We start from the raw sequence: 11,792 nt of genomic DNA on the forward strand, positions 1-11,792 counted from the left end.
TGGTTGATGTAAAACTCATACACTTCATCTAAACTCAATTTACTGATACTGGCATTTACTGGACTGAAGCTAGAAATTACTTCCATGGAATCATACAGTACACTGTGTTATCTCTTAAGATTACGCTGGGAGAGATGCCCCGCTCACTCACCTGATAGAGCACATATGTAATATCAAGGCTAAGTCCTTACCACAGCGCCCGGGCTCAGCTCCAAACTGAGCCCTTTGCATCCCCTCTGTCTCCCCTGCCTTTAATGTCTCTCTGTACTATCACTATCAAATAAAAGCAGAAATGTCACAAAAAAAACTTTAATAAAATGGCTGAAATTTCTGATCCTGACGAAGACAGACTCAGTGACCATTGTGGCCCATGACCAGGAGTTTTCTACCATGGAAACGGTCAGCAAATGTATGATTGCTTTTAGTCATAGATCTATGTGTAAAGTGATTTCTGTTTTTAAGGACAGCTCTATTTTATGTATTTCATCCACTCAGCAAATGGCAATTTAGTTGGAGGACATGTAAAGTGAATCAGTCGATAAATATAGATACAATATGTGTGCAATATGGCAAAGTTTATTAATGCATATCAAGTCCTGGTCAGGATTCCACAAATATCCATTTTCAGTCTCTTTGGTTTTGCTTTCTGAAGAATAACCCCCTCCAGCTATAAAGATTACACTGTCAAGATGACGTCATCTGACATGCCGCTGGAGTTGCAGGAATGTGTGTGCCGAGCCGCTGATTGGCTCACCAGGGGGAAGGGGTTGGCACTCATTAATAAAAGCATTCAACAGATGAAATGTCAAGCCAAATCAGCGAACAGTCTTCAACCAAGACAGAGCTTGCAGAAAAGATCAAGACCAGAGAAAATAAGGTAAGATCACCCTTTCTACATCATCTCAGCCAAAGACAGAGTGTAAATACACAAGGCAACATGGTATAAAAATATGACTGTACAGATCAATGTCTCTATATTGGTAGATTCAAACAAAACTTTGCACATGGCTTGACAAGGGTCTGCAGCAATAGGAACTTATTTTTTAGCATATTTTTTCATAATTCATATAAAGAAAGTCCATAAAACTTCTATTTATTATGTGAAAACATGTGCAACGTGTGCTTGCTTATTATGGAAGTAGATCATAGCAAGGTCATAAAAAATTGCATTTAAGTCAACTGTGGGCCTGTGCTAAGAGGAGATTAAACTTCAGTTCTTTAATGGAAAGTGTTATTTCTCGGTCTTAGTTTTATATGGAATTAACTGAATTTTGTCTGTAGACCACCTGCTAATGCTAAAGTTTCCTCCAAAAAATCATGGCATGTTGTTAGACAAAATACTAGTGTAGTCATGGCAACCATGACTCATTCAGAGCCACACCTTAGGAGGGGAGCAGGGGACAGAGTACAGACTGATCATCCTCAACACTACACACCCTTCCTCTGTCTGTCTTTCCACTGATATCAGCATCAAAGTAAGCCACGTGCTAAATGTCATTATTCTCTTGTGCTTTTTTTTTCATGGATTGAGACTAATGTATAGGCAAAATCTAGAGTGCTAAAATGTAATTCCACTAATAATTGGACACACTGAACACTGGCAGACTATAAAGATGACTTTATTGACAATAAATGAAAACTATATTAGGCTTATGGTAAGAATATAAATTGAGTTGCAGTACTGACATTTTTTCTCTTGTTGTCATTTACTTCAGTTCTTGTTATTTAAATGCTGGATGTGCATTCTCAACTGGCATCCTGCAATTATTGACCACAACAATAATAACACTCAAGTAATTTCTAATAAATACCAGTATACCTGCATCGAGTTTGGATGAAATCGTAGAGTTTTACATGAACCTGTTTCACTTACAATAACAATGTGTGTGATTGCACTGAAAAAGTTCACTCAACAAAATCTACTGATGATCAGTTCCTTTGGGTTTTAAACAGAGTCAACTTGTTGCTTTAATCAATCAATAATAATAATAAACTTGAGATACAAGATTATGTACGATGTAAAACGTAGTGAAATACAAACTAGTTAAGCACATCCCCCTCTCCATGAACATATGAGTATCAGGGAAAAGATTATGTTAGCACTGTTGCACACAGGTAACAAAAGTGAGCTTGTTATTCCAGTGAAGCCGGTGTAATCGATCTCCCTCAACAATCTCACCATTGTTTCCATGCTTTTTGTTTTCCCAGAAGACTGAGAGTTCTCCTAACGTGATGCCTATAGTTGGAAGCATGTCAACCATGATACCCAATCATGTCCTGAGAGTTGGCCAGAGTATCCGAGTAGACTCAGCTGAGGAGACGCTGAACAAACGGCACGGCCTCATTGAGCCCACCAGTGATCCCAGTGACTCTGACCTTGACATCTCTCTGGATAACCTCAACCAGCTGATCCTAGAACTGGATCCGACATTTGAACCCATCCAGGTCAACAAAAGTCCTTCATGCACCAGCCCCCCAACAGGTATTGCACAGCAAGAAACACACAGTAAAATATGTGAATGAGGTGCTTTGCCTAAAAGAGATTCCATTCCTTCTGTGCACCCAATTCAAATGTGCTGCCTTTGGTAAGAATACCAAACAGCATTAAAATTTACTCATTTAATAGCGAAAACCTGGAAATCATTTGAAAGATCCTCTACATCTAAAAGGTTTAATGTACAGGCCAGGCACCTTGTACAAGCTTCCTCAGTAAATTTTCACAGGTGTGGCAGAGAGCACATTAAAATCAGAGTCAGCCACATAACAACCATTGTACAAACAGCCTGCGGCTTTGGAAATTCACAATTTCACATTGGGTTACCACTTTGGCTGCTCTGCCCAGACTAAGTAGCGCAGGCTGCACATCTCAGGTTAAGACAGAGAAGTCAGCCGACCACTCACTGTTGTTCACATCAGTCAGTGTGCAACAAAATTCATGTCATAAATAGACATAAATGGACATTTTGTAGCTGATACTATATTGGAAAGAAGGTGGTATGTTAAATCTGTGTAAATGTAAGAGTTAATTTTCTTATAATGCATAAAATGTTAAAGCACCAAGAAAACCTACATCAGCTTATGTGCCGTACAAATATGTAAAGGATTCATTGTGAGAACACTAAAAGAAAGTTGGAAAATGTGTGGGTGTTGTTGGTGATTTCTGTTGTAACAGACTTTACAGTAATAAGACTCACAGGCAGAGTTCCCCTCTCTGCCAAAGTATTAGTCATCACTGTGTAACATGAGTTGCCGATGTCTGGGCCACCCCTCTGGCTCATGTACTGACCACAGGTTACACACTTTTCCTGAGGGCTTAAACTCATTCAATAATGCCATTCAATACAGGGAGGCAGAAAGAGCCTACAGACAGCAGTGAACAAGAACAAGCTGAGACTCCTCTAGCTGATTTTATATCATCACACCAGCAGAAATGCAGCATTCAAGGCATTTAGAAGAAATGGCCTGGGTTGGGACTATGAGCAAGCAAGTACATGCATGACATGAAGAAATGTGAAGGTCTTAATCAGGAGAGTTATAACTCTGGTGTGTTTACACACTGAGGCCAAGCCCATCTTGCTAACCCTGAACCAAGCCACAGAGGAGAAAAAAGATTACGCTCCTGTAGGTGTGTAAGTAAAGGCACACGTCTCTCTAACATTTCAATTCCACAAACTGAACTGATCTCACGACAATAGAATGCTGATGTTATTTTTTGTGAGAGGGGGATGGGGTGAGGGGGCGTTTCACATCCTCTTAATGGTGCACCATGTCGTTCTGACAGATGTGTTTACACGGGCAGAGCCTGCAACTATACATGAAATTCTTTCAATTATTCTACCTCATTTTATAATAAATCAAAATATTTAAATAGCAAAAATGTATGTAAATAAAACTTCAGTAACCTGTGGACTAATTTTCCCCCGATGAAAGTTTTTTAAAAATATATTTTTTACAAACAATACATTCTATACACTGTTTACTTTTCTGACTTCCTTTAAAACTATACACTGCATCTTTAAATGACTACATGATCATTTCCACAACATCCTCTTTCAGTGTTTTTACTCATGTTTTCCTCTTTACCTTTAGATGACTCCAACTCAGATGAGGATGTCTCTAAGTGTGTGCTGGTCCCTAGAGGATGTGCTCCTTGCTCCTCACCCTCCTCAGTCCCATCAGCCCTGTCACCCAGTATCCCCATCCCTGTATACAGTGGACGTAGCTACAGCCCTCATGGCTCCGTGGTCTTCTCAGAGTCTCCTTCATCCTCCCGCCCCCCACTGCCTTGCGGTAGTGTTCCCCGGCAAAATCTTTCTCCAAGGAATGACGTTACCTCCCACGGATCCCTGCGGCTGTCGCACCCCAACAGGAACAGTACCACCTCACTCCTCTCCACATCCCCAGGCTCAGACACCAGCTACATCATGGGCAGGTAGAACTAGTCCAATTCAAACCGTTAATGAACAGTTAACAAGCTACGAGACTGCACAACAAGATGGGATTGAATGGGATTAGCACTGAAGGGTTCACATGACCCTTTTCTGTTACGTTATGGGTAACTGAATCAACATTTATGAACATCTGCAACTCTTCCCTGAATTTACAAGCAAGAATGTATGGTGTCATATCAGCTGTATAGCTACTCCTCTGACTATGAATGACTGTGGCCTGAGATGTTGGAGATTTTACATTGAAAAGTACATTTTATGAGAGCAGTTAAAGTCATAAACCCCGAAATGTACCCACATCCACAGAAAACCACAATGAGCTCTGTTTTTCCATCTTTTTAAAATTCTCCTTGGAGTCATAAATAAGATGTTTCAAATTAGAGGTCAAGACAAACGCTTCCCTTGTTTGTGCAATTAGGGAACCACAGTTAATGTTTACTAAACTAAACTATCCAAGGGCATATTTGAATGGAGAATTTAGTGGCATTTCCTTATGTTTTATAGACACCAAGAAACAGCTGGAGTTTTGATCTGGCCTGATGCAACCTATTATCTTCTCCCTTGCATAGCTGCCTGTCCTTGGCCAGTGAAGATGCGGATTCTCCAGAGTCTCTCCTTACTCGCACACCTGGCCCCTTCAGCGATGGGTCCCGAACACAGCCCTTTGATACCAGACAGAGCCCAGACAAACCCTGGCCAACAAAGCCTTCACCGGTGGGACAGTTCCAGGAGCTCCACTGCAGAGGATCACAAAGCAGCCCTGCCTCATTGGCGGGTTCCTTGACGGATATCCCTGTGCTGCTGGTCAACGGGGCGCCAGAAAAACACCTTGGCCACAAGACTTTAACACCAGAGATGGCCTTCACACAAACCATCAAGATGTCCGGCACTAAACCATCTTCTCCGCAGAGTGAGTCTTGAAGTTCGGTTGTACAGATGGCCAGCTTATGTCTGTTGCTGAAATTGAGACACAACATTGGACTGTTGTCTGCAAACTGAACCACCTGTCATGCTGTATTTTTCTTTACTGTTTAGGTTTCCAAGCCCATTTCAGTGGCAGTCAGCCGTCAATGAAGTTTGTCATGGACACTTCTAAACTCTGGTTCTGCCCACATTTCAACAGAGCAGAGGGTGAGGCTCTAATGATACCAAATGTCACATAAATAATTTGGGACCCAGCTTTGCAAAAATCTTGGTGATTTTCGTGTTTTAGCCTACCTTTGTCTAATTAATTGAAGGGTGCCATGCTCCATGGGTCTTTTCTAATGAAACCTGTTCAATATCCAACTGGAAAATGCCAGCACTAAGTATGCTGAGAGTGAGTCACTGTAGAACTAATTTACATTTGAAATTCACATTAAACTTTTTTCTTTTTTTTTAAAGGTTGTGTTGTAGAGTAGGTGTGGTCATACTTATGCAACTGTCTCTGAGCTGATATATGATGTGTCATCAATTCTAGCCGAAGCCCTGCTGAAAGACAAGGAGCCTGGAAGCTTTGTGGTGAGAGACAGCACGTCCTACCGAGGCAGCTTTGGACTGGCTATGAAGGTGGATCAAACTTCTTCCAACTTCTCCCCTTTAAGCCATCCAGGTAACCCTTTACTTGTCAGTATAAGATGGTTTGGGGTTTGAAACTACCTTATGACTCCTTTAGAAACTTAAATCATCATAAACAGCCTCAGCATATTTAGGTCAGTACAGATACACATTTAACAACAGATGGTCTTGAGTACTGGTTACCCACATCAAGCCCACCGCGTGTCTCTCCCACACCCCAGACAAGATGATCTCCACAGGCCTCCCACACTGGCTGACCGCATTCCCAGTCCCAACCGTGCATAGATTGCTGTCCATAACACACATATAAAGTGTGTTACATTTGTGTGTGACAAAAGAACTTCCCTCTCTTACACATTTTACCCTTAAATGCATAAGCACATGGAACCTACACTCTTCCATGACTGGCTCAAAAATGACCCATATTAGATTCAATGTAGATTTCAATAATTTTGTTTGTTTTCTTTGTTTGTTTGTTTGTTTGTTTTGTTTTTACTAAATTATATGAAAGAAACATATTTGGTGTGCTTAAGAATGACTTATCTTTTGAAATTTGGTTGTGTAACAAATTTTAAAATGTAGATGTTGTACTAGTTGATAATAAGTATACTTTAAGCACCTACTATATGGGCTGTCAAACTAATTTACTTACTTACTGGCCAAAGGATAGTGAAACACATGTCACTGTAAGCATCTCTCTCTAATTGCTTTATTATGCCAACAACACATCCACAAAACTTATATTAATCCTAATGTCAATGAAATGGCCCCACTATACCTTTTATTATACTTTTCATTATAGATCAGTGGCCGGCACCATGAATTTTAGCAATAATCTGCAGTCAGATAAAGGATAAATCATTTGAGCAGACTAGACTAGTGGGGCAGGCAACCAAGAATATGTTGTCAGACAAATATTACACAAGGCAAATAAATACAGTTTGACTTCTGGTGTTGATGGATGCCCATACAACTATGTAGAGCCACACAGCTGTATTTAGGCCTGTAATCGAGCCATACACATAACAAATTACATGTGTGTAATCCAAACTGTCCATGCTGTGGAACTAGCTGGCCACATATGTATACAATTTCCAAGTGCACATGAATTTTTACAACAAGCAGAAACAAACACACAAATTCTGAAAAGGCCAGCTAACCTTAGCCAGCATATATGACAGTGAAAGCCTGTGTCCTAACATGAAACATTTTGCCGATAAAATCTTAAATCAGCTCTCAATCCCAGGACAAGTGACCATTTGCCCTGCTCCCCTCCAACACCCATGTCAGCAGCCCTGACCCCAACTACTACGATTACCAACATTCTCAGACAACAACCTGAACACAGCATAGCACAGTGCTGCTGCAAACATCTGCCAACATACCAGATCTGAAAGGATTTGCCCAACCATGCTTACGTGAATGGGCATGTCTGTGGACATCCAGCTATCTGTGGCGAGGCAGGAGACAGTGCTGTCATATTTTCCACCCGCAATGCACACATTGTAAACACAAAAGAAAACCAACTGTTTATGGTGCTGTAGGCAATCACAGAAATGAAGCAATCTTGAGGCTGGCTTCATTTGCAGATTTGTCCTTTTTTGCCCCTTCCCTGACTGTTATGCCCCTCTTTTCTTTTTCTTTCATAACAGAAGAGGGCAGTTCAGAGCTCATCAGGCACTTTCTTATTGAATCATCAACCAAAGGTGTGTGCATCAAAGGATCTTCTATTGAACCATACTTTGGTAAGTACAAGGCTACAACAACTACCTAATCACACATCTAATTATGCATTATCTTTCAAACTCACTTACAGCTGAGTATGAGCACACATCCTGATCTACAGTGTTGAGTCAGCTATGTCTGACCTCTTGGGACGTGGGTGGGCAGCACTGGGTTGGTCCTTGTTCTTTTTGAGGCCTCTTAATGGGTATGAGCTCACAGGGTGTGTTCTCACACTCAGACATTATTCCTCTGATTCTATCCTGGTCCTCCACGCTCTTATCAGGGCCTGTTTGAACATGTGAGAATGAGACATATTTGATTGTGTAAGGTGCTGCTCTGAACTTGTGATGTTTGAATATTTTGCTTGGCCCTCAGTTCGAAAGTGTGCCTAAGGCTACAAAAAAATAAATACAATGAAAATTGTACATCTAGTCTTAATATCGGTACTATTCTTAGTAAACCTGGATCTTAAAAGCAAAATTATGTCCGATACAAAACATCTACCCAAAATATGCAAAACACTCGTAGAAAATGTGGTGTTTAGGAACAGACTCAAACCATTAGCCAAATGTTTGCAAATTTTGGCAGTGGCCGGCAAGTTTGTCTATTTTACTAGCCACTTTGGCACTCCTACCATGATCTGAAAGTCCAAAAACATTTTGTTGGCTAATATTGACACTACTGGGTGTATTATAGAATGTGTCATATACTACTGTGGTAAAGTATTAGACAATATAAGCTTCTGATAACCATTGTTAAACCCAACCTGTTGTTTGTCCTCTTCACAGGTAGTCTCTCTGCACTTGTCTACCAACACACCATTACTGCTTATGCTTTGCCGTGCAAATTACTGCTCCCAACCAAAGGTAAGCTTTTTGTGTGAGACTGTTTGTGTGTGTGTGTGTGTGTGTGTGTGTGTGTGTGTGTGTGTGTGTGTGTGTGTGTGTGAGAGAGAGAGAGAGAGAGAAAGAGAGACAGAGAGTATATGTACTGATTTATTAAGTGCCAATGTATAAAAATGTTAATGTATTTGTTACCGATATGTAGGCCGCTGACTTCTTATCCTGTGTGTGACTGCATGTTTAACATCACATACATACAGAGAGAGAGAGAGAGAGTATGGATGTGAATATGAAAACCTAAGCATGTTTACTCTATCCACAGAGCTGTGCACAGAAGAGAAGGCAAATGACAACACATCATCAGTGGACAACAATAAAACCGGTGAGATAAAGTTACAAGCTAAAACTACATCAAAGAACCATATTCTTCCCTCCTCATGCACATTACGGTACAGTCACCGCAACGTATTTCAAGCTAAACAACAACCTGTTCTGGCTAAAGCTAAGGTTAGCTCCCAGCATTTACGGCCCGTCAGGTGGCAGTGAGGTGTGGTGGCTCGGTGGCTCCCTACCTGGGCTCACCTCAGGTCCTGTAGAAAGTTCCAGAGGCTCTCCAAATCACAGACACTTTCCACTTCAGTGTTTTTAAGGCCACAAACGTTAGCGCACTGCTGTCTTCACCCCAACTAGCAAGGAAACCTGACCACAAAAAATGTCTTGTTTTCCTTGAGCTGCAGTCATTGTCTTTATCATGTGAGTGTGAAAACGTTTGGGAAAATCTGTTTTATTTTACTTTATAAATATATATATATTTTCTGAATAATGTTAAGTAGTGGCAGTTCACTTGTTTTCTTGCAATACGTCTCCATTCAGGCTCCTCACCTGTCAGGCCGCGCGCCTCATTAATTATGGAGCTCACTCGAGCCCTAAGAGAGAAACGCCCACAAGTGCTCTGATTGGTCGTAACATTTGTCGGTCTATTGATGCCCGTTAGTCCTCACCCAACCAAAACTAACCTTAACTTACTTTGGGATTCATAACGATCAATCAATCAATCAATCAATCAATCAATCAATCAATCAATCAATCAATCAATCAATCAATCAATCAATCAATCAATCAATCAATCAATCAGTCAGTCAATCAATCAATCAGCCAGTCAGTCAGTCAAATTACACACATCTCATGATACAGTTATCCATTGAAGTATGTCTTGGACACTGTAAATACATGCACTTGTTTTTTTGTAACATGGCCTATCCAAGATACTGGAGGCTGAACCACACCCGCTCATCTCTAAATACATAAACTGTTCATGGGAAATATCTGTGTGGGAGCGACAAGTGCATTGACCAAAACATCATTTGTGCACAATGAGCATCCACTGACTATTTCCCACAATGCTAACTGGTTTAACGTCTGTCTTAACTATAGCTTGCAACTTCGTCTACCTGAATGCTGTCCCCACTGAGATGCTGACAGGCCCCTGCGCTGTGCAGAAGGCAGTGACCGCCACCCTTAACAAGGACCCCAGTGCCATCTCACCCACCATCGTCAACATGAAGGCGTCATCAAAGGGTGTAACACTGACAGATATTAACAGAAGGTAAGACAAGCCAGTCCGGAAGTCTACTGCTTAGATTTGACATAGAATCACAATATTATAAGGAGTAAAACTTGATTTATTTAATTGCAGTGTCATCTTTTCAGTTCTTACACATTTTTGTGAGTTTGCCTCTAACAATCCTCACCATTTCCCCCCAGACTCTTCTTCAGACGTCATTACCCTGCTAATCTGATGAGCTATGGTGGTGAAGATCCAGAAAAACGACTGTGAGTAGCTTTGATGGGATTCCATCCAAAATTCCTACCTATCCACTTTGGAAAAGAATAATTTCACCTGATTCGTACTAGTTAGTGTTATAAAACTCATTCTTTTATAAGGTTCTTATGAAACTCATTGTTAAACTCACTCATTGTACTATTCTTATATAATGCTCATAATAACTAACATTTGTATTACATAGAGAGTTTTTCATTCATGCTGGTAATAATTTTGTCAGTGCAGGTGTCACTTTTTGCTCTTGAAAAAAGCACCAAACCTCTGTACCCAGAAAAAATTATTTGTGCAAGCAGAGGATATGGAAGCCTCACCTCGTTCAAATTTCACCTTTTTAGTCACTGAACCTCCTGTTTTCTATTTCTCTCACAGGTGGCTGAAAGGTTCCAGTTTCCGAGCAAGGTACTTTACAACATTTTAACCCTTAACTCATCAGCACTTCTCTAGACTATATATTTACATTTTATGACTCATGCATGATCGCTGAAGTACTTTCAATGCTCGCCAGGATCATTTACTCACTGCACATTATTAAGTTGTATGCTTCCTTTAAGTATTTTATATGTGCATTAATATATGCAAATAAACAGCGATGTAGATCTAATCTGTCATTGTTCCAACAGGATGTTCGGCTTTGTGGCTAAAGGTGCAGAGGCTGGCAAGGGGAATGTGTGCCACATTTTTGCAGAGTATGACGCCCTCCAGCCTTGTGACAAAGCCATTGAATGTATACGGGCGGCCGGAGCCAAGCCATAGACATGCAGCCAGTCCAGAGAGGCTGCTGGGCTGAAATGACTTCAGACAGCAAGGGCTCCTGTGGCCCTGCATTGACTGTTACCACTGCTGTTGTTACACTGGACAGGTGGAATGGCTCATCAGATTACAATCCAAACATCTGTGTTGATGCAATACTTATTATTTGACGCTGGCATCCACGTATTTGTGTTTAACTATGAAATGATGGAAGCCAGTGCCTAACGTAAAGGATGGGATGTAATTCATTTGATTTGTCTTACCATAGCGATCCAATTCACCCGAGGGAGCTGGCTTTGCTGATGTAGAATGATTCACATGGAGAGTGAGCTATAAGTCTGTTAAGAGCTAAAACCTTGATAAGAAACATGGACAGTTCTGTTATTAGACTCAGAGAAATCCTACTGTCATGTCACTTATTTTCATTTCATAGCAGAGACTGTTCACCTATACCTGCTGTATGCTTCAGAATGTATTTAATATAATGCACTATGTGTAACATTTCTATTCTGTATATTCATGCACTTTTTAAAAAAATGTGGTGTTGATAAACTATAATAAACATGTTGATATGTAGTTTGTACGTCTGTGTGATCTCTCTCTCTCTCTCTCTGTGTGTGTGTATAT

At 40.7% G+C, this 11,792-nt stretch overlaps 2 protein-coding genes across 3 annotated transcripts in view; one reads left to right on the top strand and one right to left on the bottom strand.

Moving 5' to 3' along the window:
- The window catches only part of LOC115361177 (zinc finger protein Aiolos-like), a 58,654-nt gene extending 49,300 nt beyond the window's left edge, over positions 1-9,354 (bottom strand). Inside the window, exon 1 of one of the 2 annotated variants that reach the window (XM_030054719.1) lies at positions 9,155-9,354. The gene's annotated coding sequence lies outside the window, so the exon portion shown is untranslated. Of the gene's footprint in view, positions 1-9,144 lie in introns of both variants that reach the window. The other variant, XM_030054633.1, reaches the window with a different exon arrangement.
- Positions 834-11,771, top strand: LOC115361104 (tensin-4-like). The gene is made up of 13 exons (XM_030054435.1): positions 834-877; positions 2,209-2,482; positions 4,090-4,432; positions 5,018-5,358; positions 5,484-5,579; positions 5,908-6,039; positions 7,658-7,750; positions 8,519-8,596; positions 8,895-8,954; positions 10,007-10,178; positions 10,337-10,405; positions 10,785-10,814; positions 11,036-11,771. The coding sequence occupies exons 2-13, from the start codon at positions 2,233-2,235 to the stop codon at positions 11,166-11,168; spliced, it is 1,797 nt and encodes a 598-aa protein (XP_029910295.1). The 5' UTR covers positions 834-877; positions 2,209-2,232; the 3' UTR covers positions 11,169-11,771.
- The last annotated feature ends 21 nt before the right edge of the window (positions 11,772-11,792 follow it).

This window comes from Myripristis murdjan, chromosome 1 (assembly GCF_902150065.1).
Source record: "Myripristis murdjan chromosome 1, fMyrMur1.1, whole genome shotgun sequence".
Lineage (NCBI taxonomy): Eukaryota > Metazoa > Chordata > Actinopteri > Holocentriformes > Holocentridae > Myripristis > Myripristis murdjan.

Excerpts from the sequence above, each read along its gene's own strand:
- LOC115361104 (XM_030054435.1), top strand. The coding sequence starts at position 2,233 with ATGCCTATAGTTGGAAGCATGTCAACCATGATACCCAATCATGTCCTG. Across the intron at positions 7,751-8,518 it reads TTCTATTGAACCATACTTTG|GTAGTCTCTCTGCACTTGTC; the intron begins GTAAGTACAAGG and ends TCCTCTTCACAG. Across the intron at positions 8,955-10,006 it reads AGTGGACAACAATAAAACCG|CTTGCAACTTCGTCTACCTG; the intron begins GTGAGATAAAGT and ends TCTTAACTATAG.